Source organism: Haplochromis burtoni, unplaced genomic scaffold, assembly GCF_018398535.1.
Source record: "Haplochromis burtoni strain Fernald_Lab_line unplaced genomic scaffold, NCSU_Asbu1 Contig_149, whole genome shotgun sequence".
In the NCBI taxonomy this organism is placed as follows: domain Eukaryota; kingdom Metazoa; phylum Chordata; class Actinopteri; order Cichliformes; family Cichlidae; genus Haplochromis; species Haplochromis burtoni.
Genome location: NW_024582510.1, coordinates 603,862 through 626,215, shown reverse-complemented (window position 1 = coordinate 626,215; position 22,354 = coordinate 603,862). Strand labels below are relative to the sequence as shown.

The window sequence follows — 22,354 nt, the reverse complement described above, 5'->3', positions numbered from 1 at the left end:
TCACTGAGTACAAGTGCAAAGTACACAGCCAGAAGGCTGTTCTCATTCAATGTGCAGATGAGCACACGAGAGAACGAGAAAGCACCACAGGGACAAAGAGCTTGTATCTCAACTGTGTGTCACTTTTTATTGGAACAGAAAAAGCAGGGAGGTCACTGGTACAAAAAAAAAAAAAAGAAAAAAAAGAGAGAGAAGCGATTGTGATGGTGGGTAGTTTTGCAGTGCGGTCACTTGGCGCCGAGGGTGAGCTTCTCCAGGTCATGGATGCCCTCCTTGTCAATCAAACGGACGGTAAAGGAGGGGAGATTCAGGATGAAGCGTTTGTTGAGCTGTGAGAGGGAGAGAGAGCAGACACAGGAGGAAATTTAACAACAAAATAAGATGAAAGGATTTGGGGTGAAGTTACAGAAAACCAAACTTTATTTAAAAAAAAAAAAAATAGATGCAGAGAAGCAGGGTAAGAAAAGAGGTGAAAAGTGAGATAATTTACACTCCAGCTATTTTTACCCCTGTTATATTTAATAATCTATACATGCCACTGTTCAAAAAACTCAAATATCCTGCTGTTTGTATGATGTGAACCTATTAATGTGTCAAGACTGATCAAAGCTCCCAAGTTGCCATTACATGTGAAGCGAGCGTTTCGAAGGATTTCAGTAAAAGGTGTGAAGTGCATTTCCTCTTTTATTCTGATCTGTAGCCACGAAAATATGCAAAGCTTTAAATATGAATGTTTCTGCGAGTTTTAAAATGGGGACGCTGCGTCACAGCTTCGAGCGTGGGCACCAAAACATGGGTTACCAGATCTAATCTAAACCTACGCAGATGTAATAATATGGTCAGAAGCCTCTTCTGTTGTTGAGTTATAGTGTAAATACAACACACAATATTTTCATCTCTTCTTCATTTATGGACGAGAACAAGTGCGGTCACATAAGACAGTTAGGAGGATTGTAATAAAATGATTCCCAACCAGTTTTTTACTGTTTAATTTATTCATGCATAAAATATAACCGTCAATCAGATGTCCAGAAATTATAAGTAAATGCACAGACTTCCCTAAGGAAAAAGACTTGACTCATAAATGTGCGACTCATAAAAGTCATCCCCAAAATATGACAGGCTAAACTGACAGTAAGCTTGTGGAATATTTGAATAGTTTCTCTTAAGTCAGTAGAGCAGGTCATCTACTGATCGGAAGGTTGGTAGTTCGATCCCTGGCTCCCCCCAGTCTGCAGGCCAAATATCCTTGGGCAAGATATTAACCCTAAGTTGCTCTCTGATGCATCCATCAGAATATGAATGTGTGTGAATGTTAGTGAGAACTTAAAATTGTAGAACAAAGTGCTTGTTTAAATGGGTGAATGTGGCATGTTGTATTAAGCGCTTTGAGTACTCCAGGAGAGTAGAATAGCGCTATCAGTCCATTTATATCCTAAGATATCACCACCACAAGATTGGGATGGGCGGATAACCTGGAATATTAATTCCAGGTGCAACACTTAGAGGCCACAGAGGCAAAATAATCAATAATAAGTAAAACAGAAACAGCTTTCTCATGTAAAAACTGGATTATGATCATAAGAGTGATCAAAAGTAAGAATACATTATTATTTAAGGTAATAGACAGGTGTTTCTGATTTACCTTTGTGGAACAATACTGACATCTTAAAAAAAAATCAGTCTGTGATCATGTAAGAAATCTCAACCAATCAAATCAGGAGGTGGACAGAGCTTTGGCCTTTCCAGGTTACCGAGCTCGCTGAAATTGTGGACACTGGAACAATCGAAGTAACTAAAAATGTTTTAAGTGTTTTAAAAATGGCCAGCAGTGTGAGCTTTGGGACATCTGCACAGGGGGTAGTAGAAGTTGTCTAATGCTACTTTAAATGTTTTTCACACAGAAATTAGATCGGGACACTTTCCACAGCTGTCCTTTCTCAGGTGTAATCCACATCAGAGATATTACAGTCAACTCAAAAACATCTGTCCTTGTATTCAGTCTTTTTCAACACAACCATCAGTACGAGGCCGAGACAGCTACATGACTGTGAGTCAAGAGGTTGTACTGTAGTATTCACCACATCACTTAAATAATCACCAAAAACTGAGAGTGAAATAAGTAAAAACGTGAAATGAAACAAAAAACTAACAAGTAAATCTACTCTGGAAACAAGAAAAATCTAAGAAATAAGAAGAAGAAATAAGAAATAACTTCACAAAAGTATTATAACTCTGACAGGAAATGGATGCTGTAAATACTATGGAGATACATGTATGGCTATTAAATACCCGAGAGTATGTGTGGAACTGTCAGACGTTAATCTTGACATAATAAATATTTGAATAAATATCGGCTTTCATTTATGCGAATGAAAAAAGAAACTGCTTCGACTCACTTCTTCAGCACACTTCTTCAGCAGATCTACCGCTTCATCCCGACTCAGATCTAGAACAAAAAAAAGAAAAAAGAAAATACAGTTTGTGGTGCATCATACAGGGGTCACAGGTTACTTTAACAAACGCTTGAATTAACATAAAAAGTTTGAGCTGTAAGACTGAGGAAAAAAAAAAAGTCATTTATCACCACCAGGAAAAAGTCGTTTATCACCACGCCTCGAGCCAATCTCCTGACCCGAGTGTGAACAAACTCTATAACCTCTGCGGTGATTTCATCATCCTCTCCATTTCTCTGTCTCACAGGAACAATGAGAAGAAGAGAAAACAACAAGATACGAGGCGTCCGTATGCACTGACCTGGTCTGTAGTATCGGTCAAGAATGGAAAGAGTGAGATAGGCTCCGTAGCCGTGGGCAGCGAAGGGGGCCTTGGCCAGGGAAGACAGGTAGTCCATGTAGTAGAGACCCGGGCCGTCTGTGTCATCATAGCCCGCCAGCAACAGGTTCACGTGGTATGGAGTCTGGAGACGCAGGAGGAGGAGGAGGCAGCCGAGGATTAATATTCAAGTTTATAACCGTGAACAAAACAAACTAAATGTGTTCAGTTTTAAACGCAACACCTCTAGAAACAGGTTCCTACGTGCGATTTAGTTCAGAGCTGCAGGATCAGAAATGTCATAAATCAGTGCTCATGAACACCTGTAGGAAGACTTCACATTCACATTCACCCGCGTGCAGCTCAAAGTTGTCAGAAACCAATGCAGAGACTATAAGCTCAGTTACCTCTGTCAAGGACACTTTATGATTCGTTTAGACTGTCTGATTATTAAAAGATTTATGGGTAAGTCTGGAAGACAGATATGAGATATGATATCATATGATATGAGTTTTAATATTTCTCTCATATTTGTTCCCCCTTTTTTAACTTTATTGCTTAAAGTGCTTAAAACCAAAGCATCAAAAGGGCGATTGAGTGGTTACTGCATTTCATCCTTGCTTTTATTGCTCATCCATCGAAATCCTCTGACAAGCCAACTGGATGCATTTATTCAGATACTGGAAAGCTGCTCCAGAAACACTGAAGACACGATACAAGTGTCTTAAGAAGCTTTCGGATATTTTTTGAGGAGTGAATTTTGGATCCACCAGCTGCAGGCCTCTACTCTCATCGGGCATCACATGTGGTACGATTTTAAACACGGTGCTATGTTTATTGTCTCCATTTAAAAAGTTTACTTCTCTGCTCCAATTAGAGGTGCTAACACTTGCATAGATGATTTTACTCCAGGAGCCAGCTCACAAGATTAAGACGGCACTTGAAAAGTGCAACTTCTCTTTCTCAACTTATCCCAAATAAATTGCTCCTAATTATCGACTTTGATTTTTCCACTTAGCAGAGACGTGGCGTGCTGCACACAGCGGCAACATTAAGAAAACATAAGCAGCAGTGTGACAGAGAGACACGCTAGCGGAGGAGTCAGAGAGCGGCTGTGCAACGGAGGGAGCGGAAAAGGTGATAGTGGGTCACAGGACAGAGGAGGTGAGTGTTTTGTGTGTTTAGGGGGGGGGAAAGGAATCGGGGTGTCATCGGCAGTGTGACATCTGCTGGGAGCCAGCGCCCCCCATCCCTACCCCCTCCCTCTGTCTTCATCCCTTCTTTCCCTTGCCCCCCCACTCCTCCTCCTCTCTCTGCTGCCTTCACCCTGTGCCCTGGAGTAGCGCCAGGGCTCATTAAAAACTTCTAAAGTCGTTTCTCTTGCCCCTACCCCCTCTCTCTTTTCAAATTACATCTTTAACGCTCCCAGCCTCGTCTCCCTTCTCTTCCTCCAAAACACCAACTTTCTATCTTCGCTGTTGCAAGCTCTTGTTTCTCATTTTCAATAGAAAAAAAAAATCCCTTTAAACCAGGACTAATTTTTTTGGGAGGGGGTTAAAACAACTTGTGGCCTAAATTCTTGACTGAAGTAGAAGCAGAAGGGTAATGTGTCGCACGAGGAGGAAAATGGGGAGTCTTAACGACAATAAGACTCGCATTACGCCAGGCACCTGCCTTCGTGCTTTAATTCATGTCTGAGACAACCTGCTTGTTTCTGTGACTTGTGGGTTGGCGCTGCGTGTGCCATGAGGGCAACGATGATCGCTGCGCTCCCTGTGGGAGCAGGCTTTAATGTGGGTGTATTTTAACGATGGTTTCGAATGCGCACACACACACTGAGAAATGGTGTTTGCAGGAGTGCACAATGAGCGTGAATCTCAGGATGAATATCTTAATGTGTGTGTGTTTATGTGTGTGTGTTTTAACTCCTATGTGAGCTTGCAAACGCCCCAGTGGCGTCACCCCCGCCCACCAGACAGCTGTCTCACTGGTTACATGTAACAATGATACAGTCTTGGCATCAAAATAACCTTCCCTTTCCCATGTCACCTCGGAGGCAACCAGGCACCTTGTTAACCCTACCACCTGAACTCACACCTCAGTTAATACGCAAACAATACACATCATATGTTTTAATCCTCCCTGCCGTGACTCCTGCTCACAGCCAAGCAAGGCGACTGTTGGGCCATGAGACAAAAGGCTTCACCCGTAACCCATGCCATCGCCTTAAGCAGACACAAACCTGCTTTAGATGGAGGAACAGCTAGCCAAGAATTACTCCAACACTGCCCCTCCTTTCATAGCTCCAATGTGTAACTTTACAAATTTGGCTTTTGCGAGTGACACAGTAACATGGAAACTGCACATTTTCATTTGCAGGACCAATTTAAGTGTGTGACCTACAGGCTAAAGCATGCACAAAAATTTCAAGAGGCAATAATTAAAAACAAACAAACAAACCCTGTAAGTATCATCAGAGAGTATAAAAGACACATGTAGCTTTTAGTTCTGAAAGTGAAAAGTAAACAAATGTGAATGTGCTTTAAACTTACGTTCTATCTACTGGCCAGTAGGGGGCGACTCCTCTGACTGCAAACACTTATTTATGTAAAAATCTGTGGTAAAACGGCTGTCCTGTGACCTCAGAGTTTAAGGGCTCAGTTGATAGTTTCAGGTCATACTGACTAACACGTGAAGTTGATCTAACGGTCACATCTGTCCCTCGCTCTTTGAACACTCAGCTCGAGGCTTCAACACAGACTTTACAAACTTATGGTGGATTTTACTGTAACTGTAATAATATTCAGGTCTGTAGTCAAGGGATACGTTTTCGGGTTCCTGCTTGTAATCCAAGTTCTACTGACCAATCATGTTTGAGCGGTCTTTACCTGCTTTGAGGTAACGAGTCCACGTGTTTGCTGAACTTCAGTCTCAAAACCATGAGTATTTGTCATAGCAGATCATTAACTGGTCTTTAATTTGTGACGATTGAATCTGGTTAATTAGAATACATTTTAACATATGGAGGTAGTTCCCTCAAACGACTGTCATTTTTCACCTTTTCTACTTCTAATTCAGCCTTAGTCAACAAATGGGCTTAATCCATATCTGGAAATGCCACAGGCTATCTGCTAATTATAATTTTTAGTCTCTCGCTCAGTGTTTTTGGTTTTAAGAATTTATGTGTGTTCCTTAACAACAACGGCAAACAAACCATTAAAACAAAGTGCTTATATCTCTTATCTGCTATTTAAAGGCGGCTGTTCAGGAAGTCGTAAAATATTGGGTGTTTTCCCCAAGTCAGGCCAAGTCAGCAGACTCGACAGCATGTTCCCCAATGTGTCCACCACCTTACTAAAAAAACAAAAAAAAAAACAATCAACAGCTCTAGTGTTTCTCAGTGAGCTTTAAAATGGTTTTTGCTCACATAGAACCAAGTGGGTACCAGCTGGCTATAACCTGAAGACAAATCCGAAGAACAGCCTGGGCAGTGTTACGTTTCTCCAACCAATCAGTCACCACTCAAGACAATGTTTGCATTTCTACCAAAAGTGCTGCAGAGCACTTCAGAAGGTGTACTTCACTCTAAACAACGCAAGGTCTAATAATCAGCCCGCAACAACCACACGAACACGACCGGTATCAATTTGATACCAAGTACATAGAGGGCCAGTATTACTGATAGTGAGGGGAGAACAGTGTGTCACGATTTATGAGATGAATCATAGTCAATTTTGAAATTCTGGACACTTCAATCACCACTAAACCAATGTGATTTTTACTTTCCACAACTTATTAACCAACAAAGCACACCTTTCACGTAAATGTTCTTTAGCCTATAAATAAAATAGACGTGACAGTCAGCACAAAAAGGTTCAGACATCTTTCATAGTGCATGTTTCGTTTTGATACTATGAATATTGGGTAGATCTGCTCACCTGTAGTAAAAGAACTTCTGAAACACTCCTGGTGTGATTAGAAGATGATCGACCAAATTTTTGTTGGTCACACAACCTAATAGAAACACCCTTTGTGAGTTCCCAGGGTTAGGCATCATATATCTGACCCTAAACTTCCTAATCCTGTGGCAGTGGTTATTTACAAATGTAGAAACACTTAACTTTTTTTGACTGGTTGATATTGCTCTAGACACACAAACCAGGAAACTTCTGGTAGCTTGCCTACAGATATCTGCATTTTTATAAATACTCCAAAGCCCTAATCTGGCTCTTCCTACCAAGTTCCAGTCTTTGTGCGATTTAAACGTAGCAAACTATTTTTTGTAGGCAGGAGAGAGGCATCCGTCTTCTCCTCTAAACCATGAAGAAACTTCTCTGTAGTTGTGAACACAAATTAAGGTCAGGCTTCTAAAAAATCATCACAAAGTCATCCCTAAACACTCCTCTGCCACGTTCCAGCACTTCCCTTCCTGCCATCTCTCCCCCCTCCCTCCCTTCCCCTTATTTTTGCACCCTGCCCCGGGGCATGTTCTCTTTATTGGCATTTCTCCTCAATCTGCTGTATTAATTGTTCATCTGTGCAGGAGCAGGGGAGCCGCGTGCAATATGGTGCCAGTAATTATTTGTACCCACTGTGTGCCCATGCTTAAAAATATTTTACAAACCCATACGGGGTGAGCTGTAGATCACCACTGCACTGCAGCGATCTAACTGTTGCAGCAGTCTTATAGAAAATGGTAAAAAAATTAACAGACTGAATGTCACCTACTTGTTCAAATGGGACATTTAAGGTTCCTCATCAGCCTCAAAACAGCTTAATGCTGTATTTACAAACCTTTTGATGTTCCTTCCATTAAATTAACATCATGTCTTGGCCTGTTGTAGCTACCAGTATCAAGAATCCCAATCTGCAGTGTCTTTATCCATGATTGAGGAATTTCCTTCTGTTTTGTCCTGGGACTAAAAACATGTTCCTCCTTAACTTAGTTTGCTTTTGTCAAATAAGCCTGCCTTTTGTTTCTATAAAGCAATAGATCAACCATATTTCCTTCTAACTTTATCATTTTTAGTCACTTTTACTGCAAACAAAAATGGGAAAATTCTTATTTACAAAACATCTGAACAGCCAAGATCACACATAGCTGTAAATATTAAAAGCAATCTAGAAACTATTTAAGCTAAATCTCACCAAGCCTGACTCTCCTTTACATTCATTAATTGTGACGCGCCAAAACGCAGAAACCGAAATCAGTGAGTGACATCACAGTGTCCATGTCCATCCAGAACAATCCTGGTGATTAATTTGTGATTGATACACAGCATCAAAACAGGATGACAAAAGTGAGTATAAACTGCTGATAAAAGGCACAAGTGGACTGTAAACCACTCCTCGTATCAAGGCAGAGCCATCGGATCCTCTCACTGTGTCAGAGGGTCAGGTTTTTTCCTTTAATTTGAGACCTGTCTGTGCATCACAGCACATGAAGAGGAACAGCAAAACAAACAGAGGCAAAGCATTCAGCCCTGGATCTTTGCTCTACGGTGAGTTTCACACATATCATTGCTAATATGCATGCAGCAGACCGAGGCCTCAGGTGATTATGCTGCTTTCCCCCCCTCCTTTGTCTCCTCTCTATAGCTTGAGTGAACGCAGTACTCCAGAGGTTACCAGGGTTGTTTTTTTTCTATGCAACGGGTTGGTAAGCACATAGTCGTATATGAGCAGGGTTTCAATGTCTCTGCGCCGACATGCTCTGCTGACTTTAGCTAACTATACCTCCCGGAGGTCTGCGGCCACTGGGGAATGACATCTTTCAGACTCAAGGACTCATCTCTAATTTATCCTGCAGGAATAAAGCCATGTGAATTAACAATATACCACTGATTAATTTATCAGCCACTGGTTTTTAACCTAGGGCTCTGGACATGGAAGTGGGATCACAAATTTTTTAGGAGGGTAAAAAGATAATTTAAAGATGGCATAACGAGAGAAAAAAATAGCTATACATGATTTAATCATATTAATTAAAATATATTTCAACATATGCAGCATATTCCCTTGGACTCCTGGCATTTTTCACCTTAATCTACATCTAATTTAGATTTAGTCAACAAATGGGTTCTCAAACCACATATGAGAAATTGGCCTGTAGGATCAAAATAATGTCTATCTTCATATGGTTTTGTGGACATTAATGACCAAACAGAGACACACAACTGGTCATCTGTCGGCACTGAGTTAACACATTAGTCAAGTTTTACCTCCAAAAATCAAAGCAAAAATACCAGATTAACAATCCTGACTAATAATTATAGTGGGCAGAAATATCAGCCAAATTTACTGAAGGAAAAAATCTGTTTATTTTGTTTTATTTTTTCAGGTAAATGATCCCAAATTCCCTGATTTCATATAGTCAAATGATATTCAAATTTCCTTTTCTTTCTTAATAACCCGAATCATTTGTTTATACCTATACCTCTGTGAAACTTGACCTTTCCTCTGTATATCACTGTTGATTTTTTTGTTCATCTTATATAAAAAAAAAAAAAAAAGAAAAAAAGGCAGATTAAACAGAAAAATTGTTTACAAATAATCAATGACCTGAAGTCCTAAAGTCTTGACATAAACGCTGCATTAATTGCATTGCTCAGATTTATTTTAGGTAGCGATTACTGACCCAAAAATAAACTTCAGGGCCAACACAGAATGGCAATATGTATCATAACATCCACCCAGTAGACTGTTCAAGACTTCAGCCAAGGATCTCTTTCTCGGTTTCACTCTCAAAAAGACAAGACACATTAGTTATTCTACATATACAAGATGTTCTGCGGGGGGTGGGGGGGTGGGTAGCGGCATGAAAAAAAACTTGTTTATACAACATAATTTGCAAATGTCCGTGTACTCTGGAGGTTGATGAATGTGAGGAGAGCATAGCTGGAGGAAGGTGTGGGATGCAGAAGAGAAAGTGCTATTGCTTCAGTTTCTGAGCACTCCTGAGAACGCAGCATTACTAAATCCTGCACTCATAAAGCCAAATTCATATCCGTGAGGCACAAAAAATAACGATACACTTGCAGCTTATGGCAAGACATGAATATAAATGTTATCCCACAACATGCACAACCTTGACTGAATAAAACCATCTCGATCCTATAGGTCCCTCTGTGTGCATGTATATTGTATTTTGTGAGTATGTTGACTCCTACTCCTTCTCGCACTCCAGTCAGTGTGCTGTTGTCTACTGGGTTTAGCCGTTTCCCTCGAGACCTCCACTTCTTCTACTCCTCCTGCTGCTGCTCCTCTGCCCCTATCCCCCGTTCGATGTGTCCCACATTCCCTTCTCTGCCACACTAATTGTTTTTTGTAATTATTTTCACCCTCCTGCTATTGTGACAGGCAGCAGCTACACTACTCTTAACAAATTACTGCATGAGATGCATCGAGGACCATACAGATGTCTTCAGTAGAGAGTTTAAAAAAAGAAAAAAGAAAAAGAACGAAGCTGTGCATGTGTACTGCAGGTTAAAACAAATTAAATCATTAGTTTTTAGACTAGTTTGAACTTCAAAGCAACTGTTCAAACCAAAGATCCAAATGTTATGCAGTTCCAGTTCCAGCTACTCAAGTATAATGCTTTGGTTTCATAGGAAAATTCACATTATAAGCTAAATGCATAAAACAAAGATTCAGACATTGCAATCTCTGCAGAAAAATAAACTGTAATTTGACTCAATTCAATTTTATTTATATAGCGCCAAAACACAAAAACTGTTGCCCCAAAGTGCTTTATATTACAAGGTCGGGAGCCTACAAAACACATTTTGGCAACAGTGGGAGGAAACACTCCATTTTAACAGGAAGAAACCTTCAGCATCTCCTCTTACTGTGCTAAAAGAACTTGACACATAGATTAAAACATTCTCAGGAAAGATATTGCAATTCACATGTTATTGTAATATGTGAAGTACAGTAAGAAAGTGAAAAGTTTTGCTGTTATCATTTGGCTGTATTGCAAAAACAAAGGAGAATTAAACTCCAATGAGAAGTCCACGACTCGCATCACATCACAGACAGTCATCTCCAGGACAAATTAAATCTGACAACACTGAAAATAAATATGAGCAGTTTGGCTGAAGACCCAACTGTAAATGGAGCGGTACTTTTATAGCGCTTTTCTACTCCATATGAGCACTCAAAACACCTCATTCAACCATTCATACCCACACTTTCTCTGCCTAAGCACTTTTATAACATTCACAGACCAATGGATGGGAAAACTCGGTTCAGTTTCTTTCCCAACATGCAGATTAAAGACTCCAGGTATCGAACAACCAACCTTATACATGACCTTCTCTACCTCCTCCTACCTACAGCAGGCTATAGTTCGATTAAGTTCTGACCAATACTGCAGGAGTGATTCTTGTGAACTATGGAAGGACGGGCAAACGGCATGAACTCAACTGTACTTTGGTTGAATGGGCTACAAACGAACAACCATGAATGAAATCTCAATCTATTAAATGCTATGAGATAATAGCATGTTTTTAGAAAAACAATCAAAACTCGATAAAGAAAAATGATTTTGTTTCTGTAAAATCAAAAAAGTCGCAGTAACTCATGACCAACGTGTGACTTTATCTGATGAGCACCTATTAATTTGCCTGTCATTTCTGACTTTCTGAGAACAAAAATGTAAAGTATGCTCAAGAATATGTTACTTTATTTATAAAACTTTTTAGCTCTGACTAAAACTTCTTTAGGGGGATGTCAGAAATTCCCCTTTGGAGAGACAGGGGAAAAAAAAAAATATCAGGTTTTATAAATCCAAACATATTTCTGTGAAGAGTTAGAGAAGTTTCCACGCATCAAGTATCGAAACAGACATATTTTGGTTTCACGATTTCCCGATCAGGACACTATTTTAACTTTAGGCCAAAGTCTGTAACATTGATGAGTTAAACCCTTTGGCATATTTTGTTCTTGTCAAAAAGTTTTCCTACATCAGTATTAAGGCTTTAAGGACAGGGAAGGCTGTGTGCACGATAAACTGTAAAGCTCTTAAGGCCAATCAGAGAGATGTTTGTCAACTTCTTAAAATGAGAAATAAACGCCCCCCCAACACAAAAGTAAGAGTGTGGGATGCTGCCCTCACAGTTAGTTAAACTAATTATTCTTGACTTAATAATGAACAAGCAGGATTATTATGGTTAGTGTTAATATTTAGTTTTGGCTATGTGCGGAATAAAATTTCAAGTAACAGAACTAAAAATAAAACTAGAAAACCAGAACTAACTGACATCATATTGTATATGCAAAAAAATACATAAAAATAAAAATACAAAACTGTAATTTAAAAAAAAAAAAAAGGGTAGGAAAGGTATTTTGTTTTAGTCAATTTGGTATTACAACCTGCATGAGGAAGATCTGGTGCATATGGGGAAATGATGATTCGGGTGTGGTAACGTGTAGACCGTTTGTCTACCTTTAGAGTGTCTGTTGTCAAGATGGGGGGGCCATGCCAAAACACAACCAATCTGTGGGCTAGTCATGCTTGTGCTGTTGTTGGTCTATCGCCCAGCCACAGAGAAGATATGATATACGAAATCCCCTCACTATGATCAAGCACTTGGTGACAGTGAGAAGGAAAAAACCCTTTTAACAGGAAGAAACCTCCAACAGAATTAGGCTCGGGGGGGGGGTCAACCATGTTCCACAACTGGTTTAAGTTGTGAAGTGAAAAGAAGTGAAACCAGGTGCTAGACTGCTGAACAGCTTTAAGCTTAGCTCAGCTGGAGACCTGATGGCTCAGCAGTCATTCCTCTTATATTTCTTTAAAGTCTGCATAGTTGGTGCACTGTAATGTAAATTTTCTGCAGATGAGTCTGTGCAGTCAAGAAAAAAAAAAAGGCAGACAAATGGATGTTGGAGGGACATTTGCAAAAACTGACTGATGAAATTTATGTCACTGGAACCCAAATGGACATTAGTGCATTTACGTTAAGTATTGCCCTGTAATCCCCACTTTACTCACCAGGCTATCAGGAGGCTGAACTCGGGATTTGTTCATTATATATGGCCCGAAGTGCCACATATGTCATTGGAATTTAAAATTGAACTTGATAATTGAAGAATGTGAAAAGATAAACTGACTACAGAAGAAAGTGATAAATAGTTTCTCAGGACTCTTAAAAACACATGCAATCTTTCTACAGACTGCATTTAACCCTGACTGAGCTCAAGTGTTCATTCTTCCAATAGTTTGCACTGTGCATGAACAGTCTACAGAGGCATCAAGCAAAGCATAGCACAGCGGATACATACAGCATGCATGAAGAATGAGAGTCAGTACCAAAAGCAGATCACTTTCTATGAGAAAGAGCCACTAAACTACTCGGCTAGTCTTTTTTAAAATATTTTAGCTACTAGTAAATTAGTCACCAGGAACATTTTTAACACAAAGACAAATAAAATGGTTAATTAACATTAAAGTGTTAAGGTACTGACCCCCCCAGCTCTATATATTGCAATATAACATCTGCATGAAGTAACACAGATAAAGTAGCAGTAATTTGCGTGTTTCTCAATCTCAGGGTTGGCTGTCTTGTTGTGTAAAAGATCTAATAAAAAACTAAAGGTCAAAACCAGAATTTTTTGATAAGACATTCAGCAGATCTGCGTAGTGAGGGTGAGAGACAGGCCTGCAGGCTCAGGTGTTACAGGAAATCTCAGAGGGAGAACCCTCAGTCATCTTTCACAACAAGCTGACAAATGTAGCTGGCTCTGTCAAAATGCATCTGCTGGTTTAACATGAGTGTCTCAAGATGACAATGATACAAACACATGTGCCAACTCAAGTGGGAGTTCATTCCCACCTGAGCTCCTCTGTAATACCACCTCTTCAGCACCACCACAGCACTGCCGTGTCATCAACACACTTAGGGCTTCTGTTACTATGTTTTCATTTTGAGCAAAGAAAATGAATTTCAAGTAGAAACTAAAACACATTTTTAAATTGGATGAGTAAACCTACCTTATATGGTTAGTCTTACTTGAATTAGTTGGTGATTTTATCATTTGTTCCCTTAAGCCAAATGAGATTGCAAATACTGGCAGAAGAGTGTAATTAATTTAAAATAGAAATTAAAATATTTATAGGTATGTTCATTCATTACTCCAGGATGAATATGCTTAATTCAGACGGTGACCACTGGAACTTGGGATTAATTAGCAACTGTTTTGTTAACAGAGAAAATATACAAGGATACTAGTGTTGAGATGATTTGAAAATGGGCAAAAGGGTAGAAGTATACTTGAAGCAAAAAGTAAAATATGGAGGAAGACAGAGAGTCCAAGGCAGAACGAATGCATCTTTGCAAGATGACATATGTGTGGGGAAACTAAGCGAGCGCAGGTTGTTTTCTGTTAGACATGATAGTCATTTGGGCTCAATCACATCTGAAACTAGTGACGAAAAAATGTTTAGCAAAACACCAAATATGATATATGTTGCATTATTTTTGCTGATTTCTTTATTTTGTTTTATTTGCACTCATTTTTGAAACGTTAAACCCTTACACCAATTATGATTTCACTCATTAAGACAAAACTTAACGGACTTGTGGAGACTCACCTGCGAAGGATCAGTTACAATGATCAAACTCTGAATAAGCAGAGTGGAGAAATTTTTTCATCTACAAAAGATATCACTTCTTTATGTCTGCATAGTGTGTATGAGGCACCTGAAGTCAAACAATTATGCTGGTTATGATTGTAGTCTCTGCTCTCTAGTCTCAACAGACCACATTTTCCCCGGGGCAAGAGAAAGCAGCTCTCACAAAACACAGGTTACCACCACTGCTTTACATCAAGCTCGTGGCTGTGACAGTTAAAAAAAAAAAAAATAGCACTTAGGTGAGGCCGCATTCAACAGGGACAAATAATTTTTACAATATCAAACATATAATAATAATAATACTAATAATAATAATAATAAAAAAACGTGTGGATTTCTGATAGACACAAGGTAAAGTAAAAAAAAATTTTTTCACTTTGTTAATTGTTTTTTTTAAAATCTTTTTTCTATTCAAACTTATGAACTTGTTCGTGAATTTCACTTTCTAAGGATCTCTTTTTTCACAAGTCTAAATTGGCACATTAATGGACCCAAAATAGAGAGTGGGGTCCTGATGGTGTGGCATATACTGCTGGAAACTCAACGCTTTCCTCCACAGATAAACATCAAGGTGTTGACTTAGTCAACTCAGTGCTTATAAAAATGTTTAGCTTCCTTTGACATTTAGGTAATATATTAACTGATCTGTACATTTAAGAAAAAATATCTTCCTAAGGTATTACTTATAACAAACAACTATTACGGTAAGTGGATGGACAAGGAACCACAAACTAAAGAAGAATGACTGGTCACTGCAAAAGAAATACAATTAACTAAAACCGACTAAACAAAAATAAAGAAAGATGCGAGAATATTATGATCAAATCTGATTCTACTGATATAACTTGGATTCAAGCGCAACCCTATTGTTTTCAGCATTGAATGACTATATCAGGTAATCTTCACTGTGCCAACAAATTAACAACTCAGACAAAGTTTTTTACTTGGCGAAATAAAGAATACACCTATAATTTCAAGCTAATTCTTATATTAAAAGACAATGCTTGAAGCCATTCTTCTTCAATTAAAAAAAAAAAGCACACAGTAAAATTGACTGTAGTATCTGAAGATGTACAGATCATCTCCATTCCACTCAAGGCCAATGTTGATGTGTAAAATAAATCTGTCAAAAGTTTGTTCTTACTTATCTGGTTTCTGTTATGTGCTACCTCCAAACTTTTTCAGTGTGAGAGAAATAAAGAAAACTTCATTATAACAAGAAAACTTCATTATAACAAGAAAACTTCATTATAACAAAAAAATAAAAAATAACTTAAATACTTTACAGTTTTCCAACTCTTTACCACACCGTCTTCGATTAGCCGGTGCAAAAATTAATGAGACACAAAGATTAAAATAAAATTGATCACTTTGACTTTATATCTGTGTAGCCTTACTATATTATTCTTTTTTTTAATAGATATATCAGGACATTTACCCTGCTCCGAAGATAGTCTGCCAGGTTCTTTCGCGTGAAGTTTGCTGCTGCTGATGGACTGAGCTCATAACCTAAGAAAAAGAAGGCACAAAGCTTTGAATATAAATGTTTTTAGCAAGCAAACTGGTTTCCCAAAAACATTTTAGAGTTAAACTTAAAACCTATAAGGACCAGCAGCATCACAACAATCATGTCTGAGGTTCTTACCGTTCCTCATTTTGTAGAGCTGCACATTCTTCTGGATGTACTCTGCAAACTGCACTGTGTCTCCAGCTTCTCCCACACACAGCAGCAAAATCTTCTCACTGAGCTTGAACATCTTGTCATAGTCTGAAAAAATATAAGGAAGAACACAAATTCATTAGTCTGTTCCTAAATTGTCTTATAGTTTGTAGTCAAACCTTTATACACACACACTAATCATGACCATGGTAACTTTGGGCTATTGATGATTTCTTTGAACTGTTCTTTTTCCAGCATAAAAAGGATTTGACTGACACCACTATTTGGATTGACAAATACTCAGAACAATGAAAAAGCCCAAGAAACTGTAGATTTACACAAGTTAGGAAGATCTCTTGGAGCCATTTCAGAACAACTACAGATTCCAAGATCATCAGTTCAAACAAATGAATGCAAGTACAAGTTGTATGGATGTGTCACCACTTTGCAAACACCTGGGGGAAGACCCAAATAGTCACTTTCAGATGAGAGGAAACTGATTAGGCTGTTCAGGAACCACCAAGGCTCAAGCCAACCTTGAAATTAAAACTGCTGGTGGCACAATGCACAGCGAAGGGTGTTTGCATCACCATGGACTGAGAGGGTGCCCACCAGAAAAGAAGCCCGTGCTCCAAAATTGCTGCCCACATGGATCACTCAACGATCAAAGTATTACGGCCAGACAAGACAATAATTTAAGTATATGGCCACAATGACAAGATGTTGTTTGGAGGAGTAAAGGTGAGGCTTTCAGATGTAAAAACACTGCATGACCTGTTAAGCCTGGTGGTAGCATCATGCTCTGGGGCAGTTTGCTGGCAGTGGTGCTGGTACTTTAAACAAAGTGCACAGAATAATAATGAAGGACTACCTCCAAATTCTTCAACCTCAACCCAATTTAACAGCTTGCAGGTTGAAGCATCAAGAATTGTGGTCAAAACTCAGTCAGAATTATGCCAGAAGTCTGTTGATGCCTTCCAAAAATATAAGATCAGGGTACAACTTGCTAAGTGAACCAAATACGAAGTAAATTCAAACTTGTTCTCTCAACTCTCATTTTTATATTCATTAAAGACACATGCTGTACAATCATTTCACTCTGCAAAAAGAACAGATCAAACAAATCATTAATAGGCTAAAATTATCCATGGTGAGTGTAAGTAAACTTCCATTTCCACAGTGATACAGTGACTTTCACTTTCGTTGTCAGTAACCTTCTTATGGCAACTCATGCTAAGGTTGCCAACTTTAGTTACGAATGAAATGTAGAGTTGATCTATTAGCTAGGAAAAGGTTATGATAATGCTGAGAAAAAACATCAAACTGCGATAGAAGATATTATTTGCTACCTTACTGTTAGCTTTGCTAGCTTTAGTCACATTCAGTGTGTAGTTACATGTAAATATTTAGCAAAATGAATAAAAAATTGGTTCAAGTAGTACTTATTAGAAGCAGAAAGCCGATTTAATGCATTTAGAGACTCTAAAATGTAGCTATGTTAGCAAATCTGTCTAAAATAACCGACTATGCGGCTAACGCTATAAGCTAACGCGTTGTCATACCGTGTTTCATCTGAATGATGCTGCTTGCCGCAACATTATCAGCGGCGACGAGGACAAAATCCGGTCCCTGTATGCCGATTAAATATTCCATTCTGTTGACCTGATACAAGTTGGAGTATTTATATAAAACAGATTAAATTATGAGCAGTCTCTTAGCCTCGCCTGTATGGATTACACAGCAAAAGTTTGTGATAGCCGGCGCACAGTGTTTACGTCACAGCAAAGGAAGCTCATATTTTCCACGCGACGCGGGCGGGCAATTTGAACGTTCGCTGTTGTTGTGTGCCCTGTGTTGGTTGAGTTACAGTCTGATCTGCTGTAAGAAGGGAAAAGTATCTGGAGTTTCTTCAAGAGACTGTTGGGATGAACGAAGGGACTCCTCGGAGCATAATGACGGACTCTAATAGCATTGACAGCTCGCAGCGGAGACGCTCCCCGCGGCTGAGCTCTCCGCAAGCTCAAAGTGACAACAAAATGGCGCTGCCGTCTCTCGCTGTTAAACGCTCAATCACCGTAAGAAAAATAGCGCCCAGAAAAACAGTCGCGTTATCGGAACAGAACAAGGAGAACACGCCGAGGCCGTCCAGCTCTGAGGGCATCCAGCAGAAAAAGCCGAAGGTCTCCACGCCCGGTCCCGTCCCGGGCCGAGAGAGCAGCTCTTCCTCGGCTAAGAAGAAAAAGGCCACTATGCCTTCACCGATCCTCCCCTCATCACCGCCGCCCGCTTCTCACCCCCCGCAGATGGATCCAGAGGACGCGGTGTGGTCGCAGAAGGTACGCCGATCTTACAGCAGGCTCAGCGAGAATTCACTCAACAGCCCCGAGTCTCGTGAGACTTTATTCGGCTTTGAGAAGCTGAAAACCCCAGAGGTCCGGAGAGCCGGGGTGTCCAAGTTTGGCCTGGAGGTTTCTGCAGGATCCTTTACAGGACTGAACTCATTCACGTCTTTGCTTGAGGCTGATGACTGCGGTGGTTCAGCTTTCCCCGAGCCGGACCCAGACATCCCCGGAGTGGCTGTGGTGAAGGAGAGGAGGAGGAGGAAGAAGAAGGTCCAGCAGATAGACACCACGGAACTGGACGCTCTGGCTGCAAAGATGAATGCAGAGTTTGACCAGGCTGAGGAGTTTGAACTGGTCGTGGAGTAAATATTCAAGGGAAAAAAGAAAGACTTGGCAGCATGCTTGTGTTTGTCACAGACATGCACACAAACACTGACTCTGGGAGGACTCTGCTGAAAATGTGCTTTTCTTACTCAAAACATTAAAGTTTTATCTGTTTCTATTTGTTCTTATTGTAAAGTTTGATCATTTTGGAGTTTGCTCTTAATGTGATTGCTAGTCATTTTGTGGATGCTTACAGACAGGATAGTTTTTGATGTTATAATGGCCCCATAGTTACATAAACTAGACCAAAATTAAAATGTTTAGATACATTCACCTGTAGCATAATCAGTCAGGATGCACAAATATATCAGGATTGACTGGTGCTGGTATTTTTCAAATAAGATGCCTTTCACTGATTTTTATCTGGTGTGTGACCATCGCTTTTACTCTGGCGGGGTGTTAAAGGCTTTTAAAACAGTTGTGTTCTTACTATAATCTTATTATGAATATTTCATTATCTCCCCTGGCATAAGGGTTGAATAAATAAGAATAAAACAAAGACAAAAAGAATCTTGTGTCACCCTGGAAGCATAATACGGGGGGAGTTGTAGCCTTCAAAGGGCCAGTTTTCTACCCTGTAGAGTACATTTTGTTTCTCTTAATGTTTTTAATAGAGGCTGCAAACAAAAGACTTTGGTATTATTTTCTATATCTAAAACCAGGGTATTTTCTCTTTAATAGAGTGTTTGAATCCACATTTATTGACACAAAGGTTCTATAGCAGTTGCCAATACTCTTGTCCTGAACTGTTTTCTTATGTGTCTTTTCTTGGAAATTTTCATGTAAATAAATGCTAATGCCAGATCTGACATCTGAGTCAAAGTATAGTGTTTTATCCTTTATTTTCCCCAAATTACACACAATATCTTAATTTATAAAACAAAAAAAGAAATAAATAACAAAGATGACCATCACAGACTAGCAACATTATAAATGGTATTTTCATCTTATTCCAGCTGTAAAATGAATATTTCACAGAAACCTGTTTATTTAATCTGTCACTAGTATTTTGTGTTTTGAAGTTATTGCCTGATGATGGCACTCAGGATTAGCCAGCACAGACTAACAAGGTGCCAACCAAGCATGCTGACAGCAAAGAGGTGGTCTCCAGTGGTTATGATGAGGTGAACTGAATGACTGAGTGGGCAAACTGTCTCTATTTAATGAGAGTGGTGGACATTTTTCCTCCAGAGTCTCTTAAAGGAGTGGATGGAGAGGATAATTTGCACTAACAAGGAGCTATGTCCTGAGTAACCAATGCTTCTTGAAAACATGTCAGGATTTGTTGATTTATTTATCACTTAAAAATGAAGAAGGGTGACGTGAGGAGCTGTAGTAACTTCAGAGGGATCAAGGTGGTGAGCCACACCATGAAGATATGGGAAAGAGTTGTTGAAGCTATGATCAGTGAGCAGCACTATAGCTTCATGCTGAGAAAGAGCAATATATGTGAGATGCTTGCTTTAGAGAAGTATAAAAAAGGTTAGAAGGAGCTGTCTGTGTAGGTTTCTCTGTCATCCAGGTCATGGAGCTCAGAAAGAAAAGCAACTGGATTTCCTTAAGATTTGTGAAGACGTTTCATCCAAGAAGCTTCTTCACTTCTAAAACCAAATATTGGAGAGTCCCAGGTCTTTAAGCCCTAGTGGGAGTTGTATCTTAAGAAGGTCACTGACTGACTATTGATCGTGTGCCTCATCACATGAGCCAATGTGTGAAAAATACTTTCTAGTTAACATTCACACTCCAATGAGCACATCAGAAAGCCACCGGAGTTCAGTATCTTCCCCAAGCATAATTTGGTATGCAGACTGGAGCAGCCAGGGATCCATGTGACAACATTCCAATATGTGGATGACCCTGCTCTACTTCCTGAGCTATAGTCACCCCACAAACTTACAGGACATAGTATTTCCAGGCAGTCTCCCATCTAAGTACTAACCAGGACCTGCCATGAGACCAGGCATGTTCAAGGTGGTATGGCTGTGAGTTAAGAGTTGGTGTGACAGATGCTAGGGATAGGACAAGATGGCATTAGACGATCTGCTATAGTGACCCCTAAAGGGAGCAGCTAAAATAAGAAGATCTGACTTACAAAATGACACATTTGTTGCTGACAGACACACTCGTTTGAATAGAGGACACAAAAGATCACCAAGTTGATTCATCTGGTATTAAACCGATCTAAGTCCATATATTTACATTTAACAGCTGACCAATGGGAGATTTTGAATAGATGAGTATCCTCATCCACATTTTCAAAGGTGAAGTACACCCCTAACCGGGCACCAGCCTATCACAGAGAGACAGACAAGACAAGTTAGAATCACCAGTCTTAGGATTACAGAGAGAATATGCAATCTTCACACAGCCAAGTAAGTCAAAAAAGTCAAACCAGGATATATCTGCTGTGAGGCAACTCTATTAACCACTGTTCTACCCACTACCCCAACACATCAGCCAACTGCTGCATACAGATCCAACATGTAAGACTTTCAGGTTAAAACATTAATGATATTGTCCAAAATGTGAAATATAAATTTCCGAGATATCTGTTGCCATGTTGCAGTGATAGCTACTGATTTTAGATGCTAAAAAATTGGCACATACCCATGCTCTCATTTAGTACCACTCTGTACCCCAAAATAGCAAGAAAACCCATCAACAGTTCTTTTAGTTAAATATCGGAGGAAAAAAAAGTAGTATTGTCAAGGCAGACGGAAAGGAACCCACAAAGAGAAGCTGAAGTTTTTAATATGAGGGTTGCCAAGTTAGGGTTTGTTTTTAGGTTATATGTAAGTTAGTGCATTGGTTAGCGTTGTCGCCTCACAGCAAGTTCAGGTTCTGGCTGGCTCGGGCCTTTCTGTGTTGAGTTTGCATGTTCTTCCTGTGCATGGGTGGGGTCTCACCAGGTACTCTGGCTTCCTTCCACAGTGCAAATACATTCGTGTCAGGTTAATTGGTGAATCTAGAATAATGAAGGATATCAATAGATATTGCTTCCAGTTTATTTAGTAAAGCAGATATGAATGCATAGGTAAATGCGGCTCCTCCCTTGGACATCAGACGACAGTGAAGACTGGAGACCTGGTTGTTTGCAGGAGACTGAGATTGTGTGGCTTCTACAGAAGATCAAGCAGGTGAGTTGTTGGATGACTTATATTGTGTAGTTGTGTTAGACACATACAGCAGGCCAAATATGTAATTTAAGGACTGTCGGAAAACACAAAAGTATTCTGTATAATGTTATAATCCAAACAGTATCTTATTTTTTAAAATTCCAAATGGAGTCTGATGGGAAACTTACCATTCAAAGAGTCTTAGTATTCATGTGGATGTTATTTGTTATTTTAACATGTCTTTCTGTCTCCCCCATGTCCCCTTCTACATGATGGCAATTGAAATGTTTTGGTGTTTAGGTATTAGAATTAACTTAGCACCGAAACCTGGATTACTGATAGATGCTGAACACTAACAGTTGGGATTGAAAGTTCTTTATTTCATTAGATTTCAATGTGAACCACAATTTAGCCACAATTTTGGAGTCATTTTTTGCCCTTG

The 22,354-nt window shown here is 39.5% G+C and overlaps 2 protein-coding genes across 2 annotated transcripts; one reads left to right on the top strand and one right to left on the bottom strand.

Moving 5' to 3' along the window:
• Window positions 1–162: 162 nt before the first annotated feature.
• On the bottom strand, window positions 163–18,066 carry psmb2 (proteasome 20S subunit beta 2). The gene is made up of 6 exons (XM_005938764.3): window positions 17,633–18,066; window positions 16,056–16,178; window positions 15,849–15,919; window positions 2,758–2,920; window positions 2,400–2,449; window positions 163–329 (listed from the first exon to the last, which is right to left on the bottom strand). Exons 1-6 carry the CDS (start codon window positions 17,721–17,723, stop codon window positions 228–230), a joined length of 600 nt encoding a protein of 199 aa, XP_005938826.1. The 5' UTR covers window positions 17,724–18,066; the 3' UTR covers window positions 163–227.
• Window positions 17,996–19,652, top strand: cdca5 (cell division cycle associated 5). Its single transcript, XM_005938763.3, has one exon. The coding sequence runs from the start codon at window positions 17,996–17,998 to the stop codon at window positions 18,776–18,778; it is 783 nt and encodes a 260-aa protein (XP_005938825.1). The 3' UTR covers window positions 18,779–19,652.
• The last annotated feature ends 2,702 nt before the right edge of the window (window positions 19,653–22,354 follow it).

Bases quoted from the DNA above. Each gene is read 5' to 3' on its own strand.
- psmb2 (XM_005938764.3), bottom strand. From the start codon at position 17,723: ATGGAATATTTAATCGGCATACAGGGACCGGATTTTGTCCTCGTCGCC. The intron at 15,920-16,055 runs GTAAGAACCTCA...TCTTTTTCTTAG, and splicing joins GCTCTACAAAATGAGGAACG to GTTATGAGCTCAGTCCATCA. The intron at 2,450-2,757 runs GTCAGTGCATAC...TTTTTGTTCTAG, and splicing joins TGACCGATACTACAGACCAG to ATCTGAGTCGGGATGAAGCG.
- cdca5 (XM_005938763.3), top strand. From the start codon at position 17,996: ATGAACGAAGGGACTCCTCGGAGCATAATGACGGACTCTAATAGCATT.